We start from the raw sequence: 23,399 nt of genomic DNA on the forward strand, positions 1-23,399 counted from the left end.
CGGCTGCCTTGCTTTATATAGCACTGGCGACTGACATCAGACTACAGGCAACAGCAACCGATGCAGAGAAATATTGACTCTGGTATTTGGGCCGAGGGCTACCACAGCAGGGATAACTCACAGGTGATGACTGCAACAGTGAAACACGAAGAACATCCTCAATTTCATTAGCCCCAAACCACAGGAGGTTGGATGGGTTTATTAGACACTTGTCAAGGAGTGGCACTGAAAGCAGCATATGGTTAGCTGTGTGGGAGCAAAAAAGTGGTAAAGAACGCTTACTGTAGTGATTTACTTCTAACTTACAAGGCTATAAATAAACAGTAAAGCCAACAAAATATTTTGTTGAAGTACTTAGTGAGGTCACAACTCTTTCAGCTAACCAACTAAACTAAAAGTCAAGAACTGCTTTCAGATAGGGTTGGGAGGGTGGCCTAATGGTTAAGGTGTTTGCCTTACAAACACAAGGTGCAGGGTTTGAGTCTCACAAGGGATAATTGCTAGGCTTAAAATGGCTCGCAAGGGCAGCTAGCCTAGTACTAATCTATTTCTATTTTCCATTCTGCAAAAAAAAAAAAAAAAAAAAAAACACTAGAATGTGCACGCGTAAGACCAAGAATGCAGGTGGTTCCAGAGTTTGATTAGCATCTTGAGCACCTGCTGGAGCTGGCATGGAGAGGACGAGCATGCCCATCCTGGGAACAATGGTGGGACTGGCCCATCATATGGTCACCATCTTTCAGGACAGGGGCAGCGAATCTTGGTGGTAGCCCTGGGGGAGCTTGTTTGGCTCCCCAAGCCATGAATCAGGTAGCCTTCATTAGCAGGTTCAAGGATATCTGCACAAAACAGCACAATGGCTTCCATGGTAACATGGGTAGCACATGTCCTAGCCCAATGCTGAGGCCGGACTTAAATGGGAAAACTACCATGGCTGCTTGCATCACAGCCACGTCACAAAGTATTCTCCCTCTAGTGATGGAGAACAAATTAATGGAGACAACTCGATAGTCAGCAAGCAAAGGAGCTATAAAAAAACACATTTAAATATTTAAACACTATGCGGGTAGAAAATATTTAACTAAACAAATGCAGACATATTCCTTTAAAGTTTGGCATATATGGTCATTATTGAACACACAAAATGAGGGACAAGCAGGATCAGGAATAATCAGTTTTAAAGCACTACCTACATCAAACATACAAACAATACCACCAAGAAACAAATATTAAACCACTTTCACACAACAAATTACCTTGGAAGCTGAAACTACAACACATGCTCCTTGTATCAAAGACCTCCTAATCATTCTCATGTCACATGAAGATAAAAACAAACAGAAAACACTTAATTCATCCCACTACGAGTCATACTTTTCCAAATGAAGATCTTGGGGGGGGGGGATAACTGTGTTCTACATATCGGATCAAAGTATAACAGCAACTGCTGTCAAGCAACACCATGTCAGTAAAAAAAAAAAAAAAAAAAAAAAAAAAAAAAAACTGAGCAGCTGCTTGAGTGTTTTCGTGTTTTTAAAATTTTCAGCTAAAGTAAACTACCATCTTAAACACAAAATAAAACTGATCACATGCCAGGCAGCAGTGATCGGATGTAACCAGTACCACCACACATGTAATTGACCAGAAACTGTACATCTTTAAATCAAAATCAATCACAGACTCATACTTCAAAGTGGAAATTAATAAACACAAGTTGATATTTCAATATCTTCAAGTTTATTTAAACGATCTGAATGAAAAGAAAAGAAAATTAAAAAAACTCACTGCATGGTCAATATGGACATTGTCTCCTGTTGGCCAGCGATGTTTATTGGAATAACCACCTAGCTGCTCCCCAGGTTGCCTCTGAAAGAAATAACCAACTGTGGCATCATCCTGTGACCGTCCACCAAGGTTTGTTTGAGCGCCAGATGCTACCGCTGCAGCAAGGTTATGAGGATTAGGAATTCCAGAATTGGGAGGTGCTACAACTCCAGTCCCCGCAGAGGTAACTCCAAGCCCAACACCATTGGCTTCCTGAACACCACCAGCATGCATTATCCCCCGGGTCTCCTGCCAGGCCACTTCATTCATGCCTAGGAGGATGCATGGAATGCTCATTCCACATAGAAACCTAGAAGAAAAAAAGATTATATATTTTTTTTCAACTATCAACATCTAAAAAATTAAACAAGATGGCCAATACTTGATTATCTTAATAAAACCTTCCACTTCTTAACTTTCTCATCTTTAATTAAATGGTATTTAAGATGATGCAAAAAGCCACAATTACCCAATTCCAATGCACCCACTGCAAATATCAGTTGTATTCACACACAACCACTCAACACTTCATATTCACAAAAAGATAGGCAAAAGTAGCAATAACCACACAAACAAGATAAACCAAGTCATGTAAGCCACTTGAGTGACAAAATAAAAGTTGTGTACTTCTGCTTAGAAAATTCAGTCTTCATTATAAACTATGAACCTATTAGCACAACAGTATACTTGCTACACATTCCTTACTCGGCAGATATAACTCTTCCCAGGCTATTCATGCAGTTCCCCCATCCCACAATACCAATACCACTCTGCTACACTTTCCAGTTGCTGACCAAAGCTAAGAAAACAAGACACAGGGGAGGACAAAAAGCTTTCCTCTACCCAGAAATAGAGAGAAGGCTGGTTAAACAAGACTGACTCCTCCAAGCAACTCTACTTTATGTGGAGTACAAACCGTCTTTATTTGCTACAGGGATTCAGTCTTTGCTAATCCACAGGATGAAGTCCTATCTTAAATCACTTAGGTTACAGATTATATGCTACTCACCACTGTACTGCAAAAACCCAGCCTTCCTTGAAGAATAGACACTCCCAGGGAAAAAGTTAGATAGTGTGTCATCAAGGAAGATCCTACTGGAAAGTATACAGGAAAGGCAAATTATAGCCCAGCTGCCAAACAGAACCAGAAAGCATCTGCAATAGTCAATGGTGAAATTCCTAAGTATGTATGTAGAAAGATAAAGAATTAACCTAAAACAAGAGGGCTTGGGAGTACTCAAGAATTAGCTTTACTTCTCCTACAAGAGGCCAATTCACTTTAACCAGAAGGAAAAAAGAACACTGGTCCAATAACAGGTCAAGTGAGACACCACCAACCAGGCTGGTTTTCAGCCATTAAACTTTTTACACGACAAGAGCCACTGGAGGGTACTGATTTTGTAGTCTCATTTTAAAACAGAATCTCTTAGGCTTTCTGCACTATGATGCAGGAATTTGGATCAGACAAGCGAGGGCTACAAAAAGCTAGAAAGTACTGTTGTTTAAGTAAACGTAAAGTACAGTTTTGTACCTACCATAAATGTAGATGTCCGAGAGGTATGCATCTGCAGTCCTAACAAATGGGTTGTCCTGGCCTCAGGCAGCCCTTCGGTCGGCCGGATTCCAAAGTCTGGGTCTGGCCTCGGCTGGTGTCGCACTTCACCCAACGTCATAGCTGCAGTTCTTCGGGTATAAAGGTATCAGCAGACGCCATTTTCCTCAGTGTTTCTTGCCCCAAATGCCAGATGCCCTCTAGGAAGGCTAAATTTGGATAAATGCAAATGTTTCCAAACAACAGAGAGCAAATAGAAATAAACCTGTATGTACATATATACAAACAAATACACCATAATAGATTCCCCCAGCTAGCTACAAGATGGGCAAATACCCTAGGAGTACCACAGAGGGGAAGGAGGGTGGGTAATCCTGACTGCAGATGCATACCTCTCGGACATCTACATTTATGGTAGGTACAAAACTGTACTATGTCCTTCAAGGATGCATCTGCAGTCCTAACAAATGGGTAGAATACCATAGCCAAACTGGGGAGGAGGCCCTAACAAGATTATGGTGTAGTTAAGATCCCTTGCAACACAGCAGTGGCAAAACCTGCTCGGGATCTGGAGTATAAGGGTAGATTATAATGCTTGGCAAATGTATGCACGGAGCTCCAAGTAGCAGCCTCTAAAATGTCTTTTGTAGCCACTCCTCGTAAAAAGCTGTAGTAGTGGCTGTAGCCCTTGTGGAGTGAGGTCTGATATTTTCTGGAGTTGCCTTTCCATGATAAGAAAAACAAAATCTAATGCAATTTCCTATCCATTTAGAGATTGTCTGTTTTGAAATTGCTTTTCCTTCCATTCCTGTGGCATATGCTACCAGAAGCTGGTCAGTTTTTCTATTGTTCTTGGTTCTGTCCAGGTAGTAGCGCAATTGCCTATGCACATCCAAGGTATGCAGCAGTCTTTCTCCCCTGTTCTGTGGGTTGGGGAAGAATGTAGGTAGGTGGATTGCTTGGTTTAAAGATACCCTGGAGACCACCTTTTGCATAAAGGTAGGATTAGTTCTCATGGACACTCTATCCTGATGGAAGATAAGGAAGGGTTGCACTGCCATTAATGCCTGTAGTTCAGAAACCCTTCTTGCTGAAGTGATTGCAAGCAGGAAAGCAGTTTTCCATGATAAGTACTGTAATTCTGCTGTTGCTGCTGGTTCAAAGGGGGGAAGTGTCAACTTTTCTAGCACAAAGTTCAAGTCCCATGTAGGCAATGGTGGCTTCCTTGGTGGCTTTACATTTTTGATTCCTCTCAGAAAAGTACAGTTTTGTACCTACCATAAATGTAGATGTTCGAAGATCCACATTGCTGCAGTCCTTACACTTGGGTAGTCCGCTGTCCTCGGTCGGCCCGAATATCAAAGTATAAGGCTGACGTCGGTCAAGGCGCATTAGACTGACATCAGGACGTCAGGGTACAAATGCGCATGACCGACGTCATATCCTCAGTCTTTTCTTGCCCCAGATGTCAGAAGACCCTAACAAGAAAGGTCAAAACCCAAAGACAACAAAACCAACAACCAACCACCCTAGCACTAATAATATGTACAATATATACAATATACACAATATTTACAATCCAACCCACACAACCGCCTCTAACTACAGAGGGAAAGGAGGGAGAATTGGACTGCAGCAATGTGGATCTTCGAACATCTACATTTATGGTAGGTACAAAACTGTACTATGTTCTTCATCTCACATTGCTGCAGTCCTTACACTTGGGTAGAATCCCAAAGCAGAGGTAAGGGAGGCTGGCACAACTATAAAGAAGCAGGAGCTGCCAAAATGCCCTGTAAAATAGCAGTGGCAAAACCAGCCCTAGATTTAGAGTAAAGTGGAAGGTGATAATGCTTACAGAAAGTATGCACAGAACTCCAAGTAGCTGCCTCCAAGATATCTTTAGTTGCCACCCCCCTTTAAAAAAGCTGTTGAAGTGGCAGTAGCCCTAGTGGAATGAGGCCTAATCCCAGCTGGAACCTCCTTGCCATGATGGGAATAAAAGAAAGCAATGCAAAACCCAATCCACTTAGAAATAGTTTGTTTTGACACAGGCTTGCCCTGAGAACTCAAAGCAAAAGAAACAAATAACTGCTGAGACTGCCTGAACCCTTTAGTTCTGCTCAAATAATATCGCAACTGCCTGTGTATATCCAAAGTGTGCAAAATCTTTTCCCCTTTATTTTGGGGGTTTGCATAAAAGGTAGGCAAATGAATAGTTTGGTTTAAAGACACACTAGAAACCAGTTTAGGCATAAAGGAAGGATTAGTACGTAAAGATACCCTATCCTTATGGAAAATTAAGAAAGGCTCAACTGCCATAAGGGCCTGCAATTCAGAAACCCTTCTACAGAGGTAATGGCTAACAAAAAGCAGTCTTCCATGATAAATATTTCAACTCAGCAGTAGCTGCAGGCTCAAAAGGTTGTAGAGTGAGTTTCTCCAACACAAAATTGAGATCCCAAGCAGGAGTAGGAGCTCTCCGTGTGGGTCTTATATTCTTCGCCCCTCTAAGGAATTGCTTAAACAAAGGATGAGAAAACAATGGTGGGTCACAATCATAGTGAGCAGAAATTGCTGCAGCATGAATCTTAATAGAAGAGAAGGACAAACCTTTGTCCAGTAACTCAGTAAGATATTGAAGAGCCACACTTAAATTAGGCTTAGAAACATCAAATGCTTTTGCTGCACTCCAAAATAAAAATCTCTTCCATTTATCTGCGTACACTTTCCTTGTACTAGGCCTTCTGGCTTCCAAAATAACATTCAAAACTTGCTGTGGAAGCTGAAACCCTCCAGGGTTTAAAACAGAATATGCCAGGCTGTCAGGTGAAGAGAGTGAAGTTTGACATTGAGTAAAATGACTGTTCTCCTGAGTCAGCAGATGTGGAATCGAAGGTAAAGGCCATGGAGGCTCCCGTACCAGACTTCTCAGTAGTGGGTACCAATGCTGTCGAGGCCAATCTGGAGCTATTAAAATCATCTTTGGCTTGTCCTGTCTGACCTTCAGAAGTACCTTTGGGAGGAGAGGCAGAGGTGGAAAGGCATACACATGAAGATTGCTCCAATTGAATGAAAGAGCATCCACTTTCCAAGCTGTGGGATGAAAACTTTTTGTGCAAAACTTTGGCAGCTGGTAGTTTAGTGGAGAAGCGAACAGATCTATGTCTGGAGTTCCCCATGACACTGTCAATTTCTGAAATACATGAGGATCCAATTTCCACTCGTGGGGATCCATAATTTGTCTGCTCAACACATCTGCTAAGGAGTTCTGTGCTCCGGTCAGAAACCTTGCCTGAAGATTTAGCTGTAAACTGAGAGCAGTCTCCCACAAAATCATTGCTTGTCTGCACAGAGGATAAGAATGTGTTCCCCCTTGCTTGTTGATGTACCACATGACAGTTGTGTTGTCTGTTAGAATCAACACCTGCCCTGGAAGAAGTAAATCCTTGAAAGCTATTAATGCAAATTGGACTGCTAACATCTCCTTCAGGTTGATATGTAGATGTAGAAGTCTGGCAGGCCACGTGTCTTGTATCCACTTTCCATTTAGATGAGCTCCCCAAGCTTTGTCTGAGGCATCTGTCGTTAGAATCTGACTCGCCTCTGGCGGGTCACAGAGAGTCCCTTGTTTAGGTGACATTCCTGAGCCCACCACAAAAATTCCTTTTGAATGCAAGGTATTATCTGAATGACAGTGTCCAAATCTTGGCAGTGCTGTGTCCATACATTTTTGAGATACCATTGTAGCTTCCTCATATGCAGTTTGGCATTGGGAAGCACCAGAATACAAGATGCCATGAACCCCAAGGCTTGAAGGACTGTCCTTGCAGTCAGCCTGGACTGATGAGACAATTGATGGAAGTAAAGAGAAAGATTCTTTTGTTTGTCCGGGGTCAAAAAGGCCATCTGGGATGCTGTATTCAGTCTCACACCCAGAAAGCACATGTCCTGAGAGGGTACTAGACTGGACTTTATTTCGTTCACAGAATACCCCAGGCATCTTAGCACTGCTATCACAAAGTGTAGATGATGAAGAAGCTCTTCTTTTCCTTGAGCCAGAATCAGACAATCGTCCAAATAAGGATAGATCTGTATTCCTCTTAGTCTGAAGAAAGCTATCACTGGAGCCAGAACCTACGTGAATACTCTGGGTGCAGTAGATAAGCCAAAGGGCAATGCAGAGAACTGATAATGAGAAGTCCCAGCCCGGAAACGTAGATATTTCCTGCAACTTAGCCTGATAGGAACATGAAGGTAAGCCTCCTTGAGATCCAGAGTCACCATCCAATGATCTTTGCCCAGCAGAGGTAAAAGCTGTTGTAACGTCAACATTTTGAACTTGGGAATGTCCAGATAAGTGTTGAGGATAGATAAATCCAAAATTGGTCTCCACGTGTTCCTCTTCTTTGGTATTAGGAACAGGCGAGAATAAAATCCTAGGCCCACTTCTGACAGAGGGACCGGCTGAATGGCTCCTATTTGGAGTAGCAGAGAAATCTGTTTGTGAGCCTCTATTCTTTGCTGAGGAGGAACGTCTGGCATGCCTTTGAAAGGAGGCAAGGTATGGAAATAAAACCTGTAACCTTGGTGTATAATATCCAATACCCATCTGTCTTGGGTAATTAAAATCCAATTTTCTTTGAAAAGTGCCAACCTTCCTCCCAAAGGTGCTGCTAGTCGAGAAGACCCTGGCAGCTGAAAAGGTAGGTCATTGGGTCTGTTTACGAAAGGACTGACCCCTGCCCTCACCCGAAGACTGTGCAGGTGAACTCCCTGTTCTAGGCCTGAAAGAGCCCTGAGCTCTGCCCCTAGACTGGGAATCATAAGAAGGATACGTCCACCCCTTAGTAGGCCAATTTCTGCTAAACTTCGGAGGCTGAACCTGCAAAAAATCTTTAACAGTCTGCATAGACTTAGCCTTGTCTTCCATTTTCTTCAAGACTGCCTCAACAGGTGACCCAAATAACACATCAGATTGTAAAGGAGCATCCAAAATCCTTGTCTTAACATGGTCAGATAAATTCTGATCCCTCAGCCAGGCGTGCCTGCGAAGAACTGACCCTGTGGCAGCCACCCTAGACGAGGCCTGTACAGCATCAAAACCACATTGCAAAGAATGCTTACCCACTTGTTCAGAGACATGCACCAAATCCTGTAACTCTTTACAGTCAATACCTTCCGCCAGAGCATCTACCTTAGACTTCAATTGAGACAGTAGATAGTTTTGGTATTTTAACATGTGAAACTGGCAATTTAGAGCCCTCATAGCTAGGGTGAAAGACGTATAAACTTTCTTTCCCCATCTATCCAAAGCCCTAGCCTCTTTATCTGGAGGAACCGGATTTTTAAGAACAGAAGCCTTAACACCCTTAGGCCCCTGACTAACAGTTTCTGGGTCCGCCCTAGGACTCTTATAAAGAAACTTATGAGCTTCCGGCACCCTATAATACCTATCCGGCTTAACAGGAGCAGGAGGCAGGGAATCAGGATTAAGAGAAGCCTCTACAAACACATCCTCCACAACATCCAGAACAGGAGGTATAGCCAAAGGCCTATGCTGGGGTAAAAACAGAAATTCCCTAAGCCTTTTCCTGGAATCAGAGAAATCCTGACCTTCCCACTTAAAATGCTCCCTCATGGAATGGAGGGTCTCTGAAAAAGAAAAATCCTCAGGAGGAGAAGCAGAAGGAGTAGAATCATCCACATCAGAATCAGAATAAGGGGAATACTCCTGCAAGTCTTAAGCCGAAGACTCTGAAACATCTGAAGCCTGCTCAAAACTCCCCAACTCAGGTTCCACCCTAGGCCTCTTATCAGGAGGGGGCAAAGAACCTCTAATTAAGGTAATCAAATCTTCTGCCATTTTAAGCATATGCTTTTTGGGCACAGATCCTGAAGAACTAGGAGTGACCCCAACTGAAGCTAAACCTGGCCTGCCTCTGGGAGAAGCCTTGGAAACAGAAGGCCTAACCACCCTAGGAAGGGAGGGGAGTACAGTAACCTGAGAAGCCCCTTCAGCCTGACTTGCCTCCTGAGAGGCCACATCCTGCAATAACAAGGTCTCCCCCTGGGCCTCCAGAGAAACCTCCGGTGGAACCACCGGCTCCACCGATACCTCTAAAGAACCGGCGTCTGCGGACGACTCGTCTACCTGGCCTTAGCTGCTTTATCCTTGCGCTTCTTTGAAGAAGCGGACGCCGAGCATCCGGCGGCATAGTGTAATTGCACCGCTTCCCAAAACTAACCTGGCACAATCTAACCTTCTCTTAATAGTGCGCTTATTGAATCTAGCACAAAGCGACACCCAACAACGCCGTGCTCAGGCCCTAAACAAGGAATACACAAGGTATGATAATCTCTATGCGGTATCTGTTTCCCACAAGAAATACAGTTATTCACTTTTTCTGACATCCGGTAAACCACTGAGGCAAGAAAAAATGAAAATATTCCCCAATGGGGTACTTAGCCAACTTTGACTCGGTCTGAAACTCCGAACTCGAAAATTTCAGAGCGACGGCACTTGCAACGCTGCTTCTGCATCGGACCATGCGGCAAAAAAGACTGAGGATATGACGTCGGTCATGCGCATTTGTACCCTGACGTCCTGATGTCAGTCTAATGCGCCTTGACCGACGTCAGCCTTATACTTTGATATTCGGGCCGACCGAGGACAGTGGACTACCCAAGTGTAAGGACTGCAGCAATGTGAGATGAAGAACATCTGACTGAGTAGAGGATGAGAGAAGACTGGAGGATCCATGTTGTATGCTGCTGAAATAGCTGACGCATGAATCTTAATGGAAGAGTAAGACAGGCCATTGTGGAAAAGCTCTGCTAAGTATTCCAGGATGTTAGCGATGTTTACCAGTGCTACATTTTGCCCTTTTGCTGCACTCAAAAAGAGAAATCTTTTCCATTTCGCTGAGTAAGTTTTCCTTGTTGAGGGTCTGCGAGCTTCCAAGATAATGTCTTTAACGCTTTGAGATAAATCTGGGTTATTTTGTCTTATGCAATGCTCCAAGCACCTAGCTGCAGTGTTTTCAGGTTCGGATGCAGGGTTTTGAAGTTGTTCTGTTAGCAGTAAAGGAACCAGGGGTAGAGGCCATGCGAGTTCCCGAGACATACTCCTCAGTAGTGGGTACCAATGCTGTCTCGGCCAGTCTGGAGCTATCAGGATGATCCTTGGGTGGTCTTCTTTGATCTTCAATAGCACCTTGTACATCAAAGGAAGAGGAGGGAATGCATATGCTGTCAGGTTTTTCCAACTGAAAGACAGGGCGTCCACCTTCCAAGCAAGTGGGTGGTATGTCCTTGTGCAGAATTTTTTCAATTGGTGATTGTGTGGGGATGCGAGTAAGTCTATTTCTGGTAGTCCCCATTTCCTTGTGATGGATTTGAAGATGTCTGGATGCAGCATCCATTCGTGGGCATCCGTGGTAGTCCTGCTTAAGATGTCTGCTAGTATGTTTTGTTTTCCTGGCACAAATATTGCCTTGAGCTGTATGTTTAGGCTTAGGGCCACATTCCAGAGATCCACTGCCATCCGGCATAGAGGATATGAATGTGTGCCTCCCTGTTTGTTGATATACCACATAACTGTGGTGTTGTCCGTCCTCATCAGCAATTGCCCCTGTTGGAGAAACGGTCTGAATGCTTGAATAGCCAGTTTTACTGCCAGCATCTCTTTTTGGTTTATGTGTAGGTTTAGCTGGTCTTGAGCCCATAAGCCTTGTATGCACTTGTCCAGCATGTGTGCGCCCCAACCGAAGTCTGAGGCGTCTGTGGTGATAGTCTGGCTTGGTTGAGGGCTGTGGAAGGGCAGTCCTTTGTTCAATTGACAGGCCTGAGCCCACCATCGGAATTCTTGCTTCAGGCATGGAATTATTGGAATTTGGGTTTCTAGGCTGTGCTTGTGCTGAGACCATAAATTCCTGAGGTACCACTGCAACTTCCTCATATGCAGTCTGGCATGTGGGATCAATATTACGCAGGATGCCATGTAACCCAGGGCTTGCAGGACCTTCCTTGCTGTAAGCTGGTTCTGCGTTGTTAATGCCATGAAATAGACTGGAAGGTGCTTTTGTTTTTCTGCTGTGAGGGATGCCATTTGATTTGATGTGTCCAGTTCTGCACCCAAGAAGGTTATCCTTTGGGATGGCAACAGCCTTGACTTTTTTATATTGACTGTGTATCCCAAGGCTTGCAGTAGATGAATGACCCTTTAAGTCTTTTGTTAATTTGTTTTTGTTGTCCGCTTGTAACAGGCAATCGTCCAGGTAAGGGTAAATTTGAATTCCCTGAAGCCTGCAATGCGCAATTACTGATGCCAGGCATTTCGTGAATACTCTGGGCGCAGTAGATAAGCCAAAAGGCAATGCTGAGAATTGATAATGCTCTGATCCTGCAAGAAATCGGAGGTATCTTCTGCAATTTGGTCGTATGGGGACGTGCAGGTATGCCTCCTTGAGATCTAGAGTTACCAGCCAAGACTCCTTGCCCAGCATGGGAAGAAGCTGCTGTAGAGTCAGCATTTTGAATTTTGGGACAATGAGGTATGTGTTCAGAGCGGACAGGTCTAGAATAGGTCTCCATTGATTTTCCTTCCTTGGCACCATGAAAAGTCTGGAGTAAAATCCTTGCCCTTGTTCCATAGATGGTACCTTTTCTATAGCTCTCATCCTTTTTAAGTTGTCTATTTGTTCTAGAGCGTTTGCCATTTGATTTGGAGGTAGGTTTGTCATTCCTCTCTTCCTTGGTAGAGTATGGAAGTGAAACCTGTAACCTTTGTCTATTGTCTGTAAAATCCATTTGTCTCCTGTAATGCAATGCCAGTTTACTGAAAATAAGACTAGCTTTCCGCCTAAGGGTGCTTGTAGTTGTTCCCTGGTAGGCGGCTTCAGAGCCAAGTCACTGTGATTGTCCTGTGGAAGTGGTAGTGGCTGGGTCTGCAGCAGTACTTCGCTGATTGCTAGGCTGCCACTGACGTCCCCTGTAGGCACCTCTGGATTGACCTCTGCCTCTTGTGCGCCTATTCCTGCCTCTCTGTGCTCTGTTGGTGTCTGGAAAGGACCAATTCTTGGAAGGCCAGTTCCTGCTAAACTTTGGAGGCTGGACCTGTAAGAAATCCTTGACTGTCTGGATAGATTTTGCTTTCTCTTCCACCTTCTTCAGCACTTGCTGTGCAGGAGAGCCAAACAAATTGTGTTTATCCATGGGAGCATCTAGGAGCTTTGATTTTACATGGTCTGGTAAGGACTGCTCTTTTAACCATGCATGCCTTCTGATAACTGTACCAGTCATAGCTGATCTAAAGGAGGACTCCAGTGCATCATAGCCGCATTTTAAGGAATGATTACTGACCTGCTGTATGTTATGCACCATTTCCTGCAGTGACTTTCTGTCTAAAGGATCAGGTGAGGACAGCTTTTTAGATAACTGATCTAACATAAATTCCTGATACTGACTCATGTGGAATTGACAGTTTAAGGCCCTAGCCGAAAGAGTAGCAGAAGTATAAACTTTTTTACCCCATCTCTCCAAGGCCCTAGATTCCCTTTCAGAGGGGAGTGGGTTTTTGGCAGAGGTAGCTGCTACAGCCTTGGGGCCCTGTGAAATAGTTTCAGGATCTGAAAAGGAGCCTTATACAAGTGATTATGTGTGTCCGGAACCCTGTAGTATCTGTCGGGCTTAGCAGGGGCCGGAGGGAGTAAATCAGGAGCAGTACAAGCATCATTAAATGCATCATCCACAACTGTAAGTACTGGAGGAATGGCTAAAGGCCTATGCTGTGGCAAATGCAAAAAAGTCCTAAGCCTTTTCCTAGAGTCTGAGAAATCCTGGCCCTGCCATTGAAATTGTTCCCTCATAGCATGCAAGGTTTCCCCAAAAGAAAATTCCTCAGGAGAGGCAGAAGGAATGGAGTCCTCTGCATCAGAGTCCTCATATGGAGAATAAGGGCCCTCAGGGGGGTTTGTATTTTCTGATTCATCTGAGGAGTAATCAGTAGAAACTGGCTCAGGGGGTTCTGCTCTAGGTCTCTTCTCTGGAGGGGGTAGAGAGGCCCTATCAGGGTGAGACTGGGATCCCTTGATCAAAGAAATGAGATCCTCTGCTAGACTAAGCATTTGAGTACTAGAGCTAGGCCTGTGAGAAGGGGCTTTAGTAGGCAAGGCCTTGGAAGTTTTAGCTGCTTTAGCCCTGACAAAGGCCTTAATTGACATGGATGCAGGGGGCCTAGCAGCTCCATGTGCAGGAGTAGATACATCTAGGGGAATAGTCTCTGATAAATCCTGAGAAACTGTAAGAGCAGGTGGAATTTCAGTAGCAGATTCAGCCATGCTGGAAGAGGCCTCGGTAGTAGGAGGCATGCTTTCGGCCGAACGAAGAACCGCAGACTCTGTTTCAGCCGAAACAGAGTCACTCGCGGTTGACTTAACCGCGGTTTCGGCCGAAACCGCGGACCGCGAGTGTCGGTCCTTTTCCTTACGCTTTTTAGCTAAACGTGCAGTCGGAGTCTCCGACGGCATGATATAAGCAAAAGCAGAGCCGAAAAACTCCTCTGCAAACTCCGACCGACGTCTAAGCGTCCGTCGGTTGAAGGAAGCACAGGCTAAACAAGCTGCTACGTCGTGGTCTGGGCCTAAACAAGGTAGGCAGTAAGAGTGGAAGTCTTTATGAGGTATTTGTTTCCCACAAGTTAAACAGTTATTCACTTTTTCTGACATCGGCTGAGGCAAGAAAGAGTCCCCAACGGGGTACTTAGCTTTTTAGAAGTCTTCGGTAGTAGCAATCTCTGGATCTGACCGACCGACACTTGCGAACAGCTTCTGCTTTGGGCGCCACGCGGCAAGAAAGACTGAGGAAAATGGTGTCAGCTGATACCTTTATACCCGAAGAACTGCAGCTATGACATCGGGTGAAGTGCGACACCAGCTGAGGCCAGACCCAGACTTTGGAATCCGGCCGACCGAAGGGCTGCCTGAGGCCAGGACAACCCATTTGTTAGGACTGCAGATGCATCCCTGAAGGACATCCAGCCAACGCCATTTTCTTCAGTTTTTCTTGCCCCAGATGTCAGGTGCCCCCAGAAGGAAGGCAAAACATAAATTTATGTAATAATGCAAATGCAATATAATCAAAAAACAGTAGTTGCAAGCAAATACACCATAAAAGAATACCCCAATGAGGTTGTATGAGGAGGTGTTAGCCATTAGGCCTGTCCCAAGAGGGGAAGGAGAGAGGGAAACCTGGACTGCAGCTGTATTAGCACTCGAACATCTACATTTATGGTAGGTACAAAACTGTACTATGTTCATCGTGCATACAGCTGCAGTCATAACAGATGGGTAGAATCCCAAAGCTATTAAAGGGGTGGTAGGCACTAAGTGGAACTAGGAGGAGCCAGGATGACCTGCAAGATTGCAGTGGCAAAGCCCGCTCTAGTTTTGGAGTATAATGGTAGGTGATAGTGCTTGGAGAAAGTATGTACAGAACTCCAAGTGGCTGCTTCCAAAATATATTTGGTAGGAACCCCCCTGAAGAAAGCTGCAGAGGTAGCTGTGGCCCTTGTGGAGTGAGATCTGATGCCTGTAGGTACAGTTTTACCTTGAAAAGTGTAACAAAAGCGTATGCAGAGGGCTATCCATTTTGAGATTGGCTGTTTGGAAATAGGCTTCCCTTGAGCACCTGTAGCATAGGACACAGAGTTGCTCTGATTTTATGAAAGGCTTTGTTCTGTCCAAATAATAACAGAGCTGTCTGTGAATGTCCAAGGAATGTAGTAGTCTCTCCCCTTTGTTTTGCGGATTAGGGTAAAAGGTAGGCAAGTGGATAGCCTGATTCAAGGCTACCCTGGATACTACCTTTGGCATAAATGAAGGATTGGTTCGTAAGGAAACTCTGTCCTGATGGAAAATGATGAAAGGCTGTAGAGCCATGAGGGCTTGCAGTTTCGAAACCCTGCATGCTGAGGTGATAGCTAGAAGGAAGGCTGTTTTCCATGACAAATATTGCAGATCTGTTGAAGCAGCTGGCTCAAAAGGAGGCAGGGTTAGTTTTTCTAGAATGAAATTGAGGTCCCAAGCAGGTACTGGTTGCTTCCTTGGGGGTTTAATATTCTTAGCCCCTCTGAGGAACTGTCTTAAGAGAGGGTGAGAGAATAAAGGAGGATCAGTGTTGTACTCTGCAGAAATGGCTGTGGCATGGATTTTGATGGAGGAGAATAAAAGTCCACTGCTTAGCAGCTCGGCTAGGTACTGTAATATTTGAGGTAAATTCAGTATTCCAGGATTCTGACCCTTTTTCCGATTCCAGGCACAAAACCGTTTCCATTTTGCGGAGTAAGCTTTTCTAGTAGAAGGCTTTCTGGCCTCCAAAATGACATCCTGCACCTCCTTGGAGAGTAGGGCCTGCTGTGAATTTAAGGAATCCTCCATGCGGCTAGATTGAGTGTTTTCAGCTGACTGTGAAGAGTTTTGAAGTTGTGCTGAGTCAGTAGAAGAGGCATTAGAGGCAGGATCCATGGGGGGGAATGCGTCAGGCTCCTCAGGAGTGGGTACCAGTGTTGTCTAGGCCAGTCTGGAGCAATGAGAATCATCTTTGGTCTGTCTGCTCTGGCTTTTAATAGAACTTTGGCCAGCAGTGGAAGAGGTGGAAAGGCATAAACAGTCATTGTTGTCCAACTGAAAGAGTGCGTCCACTTTCCAGGCCTGTGGATGAAAGGTCCTTGATCAGAATTTTGTCAATTGGTAATTTCTGTGGGTGGCAAAGAGATCTATGTCTGGGCTTCCCCATGCTTGAATTATCATTGCAAAAACTTGAGGATGCAACTTCCATTCGTGTGGATCTGTCATATTTCTGCTCAGGTTGGCTGCCAGTGTGTTTTCCTTCCCTGGCAGGAATTGTGCTTGAAGTTGGATTTGCAATTCCAGAGCTGTGTTCCAAAGGGACATGGCTAGTCTGCACAGGGGGTATGAATGAGTTCCTCCCGGTTTGTTTATGTACCACATCACTGTGGTGTTGTCTATCCTTATCAATAGCTGGCCTATTGATTCCTTTTGAAGACATGGAATCAGTGGTATGATTGTTTCCAAACTGTGGCTGTGTTGAGACCATAAGGTTTTTTAGGTACCACTGAAGTTTCCTCATATGCAGCTTTGCACATGGGATTAGCAGGATGCAAGATGCCATAAATCCCAGAGCCTGCAGGATTTTCCTTGCAGTCAGCCTGGTGAAGGTTGCCAGTTTTCTGAAGTATTGAGTTAATTGCCCTTGTTTCTCTGGCGTGAGGTAGGCCATCTGGGTGTTTGTATCCAAGCTGGCACCCAGGAAAATTATTGTTTGAGAGGGTATTAGTCTTGACTTCTTTTTGTTGACTGTGTATCCCAGAGATTTCAACAACATTATTACAAACGCCAGGTGTTTCAGAAGAGTGCGTTTGCTGTCTGCTTGGATCAGGCAGTCGTCCAAATATGGGTATATTTGTATCCCTTGAAGTCTGCAGAAGGCAATTACTGATGCCAGGCATTTCGTGAACACTCTGGGCGCAGTAGATAATCCAAAGGGCAATGCAGAGAATTGATAATGGGATGAACCTGCAAGAAATCGGAGGTATCTTCTGCAATCTTGTCTGATTGGGACATGCAGGTATGCCTCCTTGAGGTCCAATGTTACCAGCCAAGACTCCTTGCCCAGCATGGGAAGAAGCTGCTGTAATGTGAGCATCTTGAACTTTGGTACGAGTAAATGTGTTTAGGATGGATAGGTCCAAAATAGGTTTCCAATCTTTGCCCTTCCTTGGTACCAGGAACAGTCTGGAATAAAAACCTTGACCCTGTTCTTGTGCAGGTACCTCTTGAATAGCTTTCATGTCCATGAGATCTGAAATTTGTTTTTGTGCCTCTGCCCTTTGATTGTGTGGCAGATTTTGCATGCCTCTCATTTTTGGAAGGGTGTGAAAGTGGAATCTGTAGCCTCTGTCTATAATGTCCAGGATCCATTTGTCTTTTGTGACAATATGCCAATTTTTTGAAAATAATGCCAGTTTTCCGCCTAAAGGTGCTGCCATTTGAGCCTTGTTTGGCATGCAAAGGGGAAAGTCATTAGGTCTGCTTTCTGAATGGCTGTGGACTATCCTCACCCCCTCTTGGTGTAGGTGTTTGCCATTGTCTGCCTCTAAATGATCCTTGAGATTGCCCTCTACCCCTCGGGCGCCTGTATCTACCTCTTTGAGGTCTGTCCGTGGCTGGAAAAGACCAATTTTTTGAAGGCCAATTTCTACTGAAGCGTGGGGGTTGTACCTGTAGGAAATCTTTCACCGTTTGCATTGATTTTGCCTTTTCCTCCATTTTCTTTAATACCTCCTCAGCTTTAACACCAAACAATACATCTTTTTGAAGAGATGCATCTACTAATTTAGCTTTGACATGATCTGGTAAGGTTTGCTCTTTGAGTCAAGCATGTCTACGTATGACTGATCCTGTAACAGCAGCTCTACAAGAGGCCTCTAAAGCATCAAAACCATATTGCAAGGTATGTTTACCCACTTGCTCTGCACTATGCAACAAATCCTGCAACTCCTTCAAGTCTGGTTGTTCAGGTTGTGACATTTTGCTTTTCAACTGAGATAACAAAAACTGTTGATACTTTAACATATGGAACTGACAGTTTTAATGCCCTCATGGTTAAGGTGGCCGAGGTGTATACCTTTTTCCCCCACCTTTCTAAAGCTCTGGAATCTCTCTCTGAAGGTAATGGATTTTTGGCAGTGGAGGCCTTAATTCCCTTGGGACCCTGTGAAACAGTTTCTGGGTCAGCCGCATGGCTTTTGCATAGGAATTGGTGTGAATCAGGAACCCGGTAATACCGGTCAGGCTTGACTGGAGCTGGAGGTAAAGAATCTGGGTTAAGGCTGGCCTCTGAATACACATCATCTAGTATGTCTAAGACAGGAGGGATAGCCAGAGGCCTGTGCTGAGGGAGCAAGAGGAAATTCCTGAGCCTTTTCTTGGAGTCGGAGTACTCTTGGCCTTCCCAGTGGAAGTGTTCCCTCAAGGTATGCAAGGTTTCCCCAAAAGAGTAATCCTCAGGGGGGGAGACAGAGGGAATGGACTCCTCTGCATCAGAATCTTCGAAAGGGGAGTAAGAATGTTCCTGGTCCTCAGAATGTTCTGAAGTAATAGAGGCCTGGCCCGAGAAAGGGTATTCTTCCTCCACTCTGGGCCTTTTGTCCGGGGGGTTTGAGAACCCCTGATAAGAGAAATCAAATCCTCAGCCATTTTGAGCATCTGCTTTTTAGGCATGGGGCCTTGAGAGGCCCTGTGGAGCTTGTCTTTTAGAATGCATGGCTGCTTTAGATTTAGTGTAAGCCTTAATGGAAAAAGAAGAAGGCCTGAAGACACCTTGAGAGGTGGCAGGCCTGTCTGAACTCTGCGTTTCCCCACCAAGAGTGGCTTCGGTATCTGTAGTCGGGGTGTGGGCCGAAGAGCCTGCGACCTCGGACACAGAAGACACTGCTAATTAAGTGTCATCTGTAGTTAGGGGCTGCATAGGCGCCTCGCTGAGAACCGGAGCACATGTAGTCGGCTTTAGCGTGGTGTCGGTAGAAGTCGCGGACCTCGTATGTCGGTCCTTATCTTTACGTCGTTTACTCAAAACTGGAGTCGGAGTATCCGACGACATGTTGTAATTAAACTTTTTGCCAAAATAGTGTTGGGCAAACTCCGCCCGACGCTTAATAGTGCGTCTGTTGAATGTAGCACAAAAACGACAGGCTGAGACTTCGTTGTCTGGGCCTAAGCAAGGAATACAGAGGGAATGGAAATCCTTATGCGGTATTTGCTTCCCACATGAAATGCAATTATTAACTTTGTCTGACATCGGTCTGAGGCAAGAAAAGTTTCCCCAACGGGGTACATAGCTTTCAAGAAGTCTTCGGTTGAAAAATATTCGTAATCTCAGGAGCTGGCCAACTGGCACTTGCGAACTGCTTCTGCTTCGGGCACCGTGCGGCAAGAAAGACTGAAGAAAATGGCGTCGGCTGGTTCTTTTATACCCCTGTCACACTGACGTCAGGGAAGAAGCAACGACAACCGACGCCGGACCTAGATTTTGGAATTCGGCTGACCGTGGACCCGCCTGGCGGCAGGAAAACCCATCTGTTATGACTGCAGCTGTATGCACGATGAACATCATAAGCAGATTTTATCACTGCTGCAGTAGCCTTAGCTATATGGGGTTATATCCTGCCAGCCTCCCAGCTCCCAAAGCTTCAGGGCACCTTCCACATGCTAAAACAGTTAGGCAGCTTGACCTGACCTACCAAAAAAACACAGGTTTGAGTGCCAACCCTTTCAGCGCTTTCATGTCAACTGAGAGATGGAGGCTGAGCGCTGTGAGGGCATGGCTAAGAGTAAAATACATACAAACCCTGGCATAATCACAAACAAAATGGGTCTGGAGGGTTACTGCAGCGGTTACTCAAACATGCACTGTTATGGTAAATTTACTTATACAACTGTGCTATGCTCATCATACTGATCACTGCTGCAGTGGCCTGAACTATATGAGTAGATAACCCTATCATACAATATTTGCAAGGTGGAAGATTAAGAGTACAGGAGCCCTTGGAGAAGGGTCCTAGTAAGGCTAGATCTAGACCTACAGAAGGAATCAAGCTTGTAGTGCTTTGTAAAAATATGTACACAGGACCAAGTTGTTGCTTCTAAAATACTTTTAGAATCTAACCCTTTCCAAAAAGCCACAGATGAAGCACAGGCACTGGCAGACTGGGCCTTGACCCTGCCTGGAATAGTTTTGTTATGGTGAGAAAGAATAGTTGTGTAAAATCTTACCATAACCATAGATGTCCTTCTCTTCCATGTTGCAGTATTCATTGGTGTGGGATTTTCCAACTCAGGCGATCTGATGTCGGCTCCTACACAAAAGCTTTTGCCTGGCTGCTGAAGGTGCGTGGGACGTCACACGTAGGACCATAAACAAAGGACCTTAAATGTAACATCTGGAATCATTGACCTCAGAACTTGAAGCCCAGAGGAATGGCCTTTCAGGAGAACAAGATGCCCACAAAAGGAACAAATGCCACTGGAAGGCTGAACAGATGGGCCTTCTGGAGTGGAAGCAGTGGCCAGAGGCCAGAGCCTGCAGTAAGAGAAGAATAGGTGGTATGGATGGTGGGAAGAAATACTGCAACATGGAAGAGAAGAACATCTATGGTTATGGTAAGATTTCACACAACTATTCTATGTCCTTCTATTCCAATGTTGCAGTATTCACTGATGTGGGAGAGTACCACAGCTTAGGAAGGACAGAAGGGAAGAGGTAGATGCAGGATTGCACTTGGAAATCCTGCCCTGGCCCTAGAGACTTGGTCTAATTTGTAGTGTCTGGTGAAGGTGTGAACCATAGACCAGGTAACTGCTTCCAGGATGGAGGCAGTGTCCAGGCCTTTGAGAAAGGCCTTGGAGGTAGCCATGCCCCTGGCTGAATGAGCCCTTACACCCTGAGGTAGGACTTTGCTATGGTTTGAATAACAAAAAAGAATGCATTTCCTGATCCAACAGGAAATGGTTTGTTTGGAGACTGCCTTGCCCAGAGCCCTGGGGTGAAAGGAGATAGAGAGTTGGTCAGACTTTCTGAAGGACTTACTGTTGTCCAAGTAGAATCTTAACTATCTGTGTACATCCAGGGAATGAAGGGTCATCTCTGCATTGTTGGCTGGAGTTGGGAAGAAGGTAGTTAAGTAGATGGACTGGTTTAAGGATAGTTCATTTACCACTCTGGGCATAAAGGAAGGATTTGTGCATAAGGTAACTCTGTCATTATGGAAGGTGGTGTAAGGGCGGCAAGCCATGCAGGCCTGTAGTTCTAACACTTTTCTAGAGGAAGAAATGGCCACTAAAAGAATGGTTTTCCATGTGCACATTTGTAAGGTGGCAGTAAGGTGAGTTTTTCTAACACAAAGTTGAGGTCCCAGGGAGGAAGGATGGGTTTTCTTGGTGGTCTAACATGTAAAACCCCTCTCAGGAAAAGCTTAGTGTCCAGCCTGGAAAGCAGGGGTGGCTGTAAGTGTAAGCAGGCTGAAAGGTGGACTTTCACAGAGGCGTAAGCTAGTCCAGCCTTAATGAGATCATAAACATCGCTAAGAACTAGGGAGGGGTCAGCTTGCATTAGATCCCTGTCCTTAAGAAGGCACCATTTTGACCATCTTTCCCATTTTGATAGTTATGTCTTACTAGTAGTTGGTTTCCTGACCTCCCTCAGGATTGAGAGCACATCCTCAGAGTAGAGCTGTCTGTAAGGGATTAAAAGATGATCACCCAAAGTGTTAGGTTGAGCATTTGCAGCTAAGAGTGAATAAGAGATCCCTTTTGCTGCAATAGTAGGTCCACCTTGTGAGGTAACTTGTGGTGAATGCCCTTGGCTAAAGAATGAAGGGGGAACTAGTGTTGCCTTGACCAGTAGGGAGTCACCAGCAAGATTTTTGGTCGGTCCTCCTTGATTTTCAAAATGACCTTTTGTAGTAGTGGGGGGGGGGGGGGTGCATAAAGGAACATCCGTTCCAAGGAAAGCTGAAGGCATTCCCTCTCCAGGCTGATGGAGTGTGATCCCTGCTGCATAATTTGCTTAGTTGTCTGTTCTGGGTGGAGGCAAACAGATCCACTTGAGGTGTGCCCCACCGATGGACTATGTCTAGAAAGGTTTCCCTGTTTAGCATCCATTCGTGAAGGTGAGAGGACATTCTGCTGAGCAAGTCTGCTCGTTTGTTTTCCTGAGAGGGGATGTAAAAGGCCTGCAGGAAAAGATTGCGTTGGGTGGCTAGCTCCCAAATCTGTAGGGTTTATCCGGCATAAGACAGACATTTGTCCCTCCTTGTTTGTTCAGATACTGGGGTACCACACGACTGTGGTACTGTTTGTAAGAATGTGAAGAAGGCCTGGTTGAAGGATGAGGAGAAAGGCCTGAAGGGCCAGCAAGACTGCAGTCATCTCCCTGACATTGATGTGTTGTTTTTGAAGGGCAGAGTTCCAAGGTTGTTGAACCCTGAAATATTTTAGAGTTGCTCCCTACACCACCCTAGTCTGATGCATCTGTGTGCATGGATTGTGTAGGTGGAGGAAGTTGTATGGGAATGCCTTGGCTGAGGACGATTTGCTGAATCCAACACCTCAGTTCTGACTTTAGGCAGGGCAGAAAGGGGATAAGTTTTTTCCTAGGGAGTGTTGGTGCTGAGACCATACATTCTTTAAGCACCACTAAAGTTTTCTCATGTGCATCCTGGCTAAAGGGAGCATGGGGATCGTGGCTGCCATGAATCCCAGTACTTGTAAGAACTGGCTTGCTGAAAGGTTGGATGCCCCCAGAAGTTCCTGGAAGTGACTTGAGAGAGAGTGCACTTCGTCCTGTGGGAAGAAGGATCTCATCAAATCTGATCCTGCATCCCAGGAAAACTTTGCCCTGCTGGGGGTGTAGGGAGGATTTTAGAAGGTTTAGGGTGAACCCCAAAAGTTGTGCAGGATGGTCATGGTGAATTTTAGGAGGCCTAGGAGCTTGTTTTCTGATTCCGCTAAAAGGAGAAAGTTGTCCAGATAAAGGTATATTTGGATACCCTTAGTTCGGCAAAATGCACTGGCAGGAGCCAGGCATTTTGTTAACACTCATGGAGCAGTGGATAAGCCAAAGGGCAAGGCTGTAAATTGAAAATGTGAGGAAATGCCAGTTAATCTCAGGAATTTTCTGTGGGAGGGCATGATATGAATATGGAGATAAGCTTCCTTTAAGTCCAGAGTGACCATAAAGGCTTGGTGTGGTATCAGGGGCAGGAGGGATTGCAGAGAGAGCATCCTGAAGGATGGCACCTTTAGGAACCGATTTAGGTAGGATAGGTCTAGTATGCGTCTGCCAAGGACATCTTTTTTTGGAACTAAGAATAGACGAGAATGATAAGTTATGTATCTACCGTAACGTTCCATGTTAGTTGTCTTCTCTCGCCTTCTTTCTTGCT

The 23,399-nt window shown here is 45.1% G+C and overlaps 1 protein-coding gene across 7 annotated transcripts in view; it reads right to left on the reverse strand.

Annotated features, from left to right (window-relative positions):
• The window catches only part of PUM2 (pumilio RNA binding family member 2), a 4,949,642-nt gene that overhangs the window by 4,562,114 nt on the left and 364,129 nt on the right, over positions 1 to 23,399 (reverse strand). For all 7 annotated transcript variants that reach the window (XM_044067594.1, XM_044067585.1, XM_044067551.1 and 4 more), the window contains exon 2: positions 1,786 to 2,134. In XM_044067594.1, coding sequence (XP_043923529.1) covers positions 1,786 to 2,121 — 336 coding nt within the window. In that variant the 5' untranslated portion in view covers positions 2,122 to 2,134. The remainder of the gene's footprint in view (positions 1 to 1,785; positions 2,135 to 23,399) is intronic.

This window comes from Protopterus annectens, chromosome 1.part0 (assembly GCF_019279795.1).
Source record: "Protopterus annectens isolate FY-2018-M chromosome 1.part0, PAN1.0, whole genome shotgun sequence".
Taxonomy (NCBI): domain Eukaryota; kingdom Metazoa; phylum Chordata; order Ceratodontiformes; family Protopteridae; genus Protopterus; species Protopterus annectens.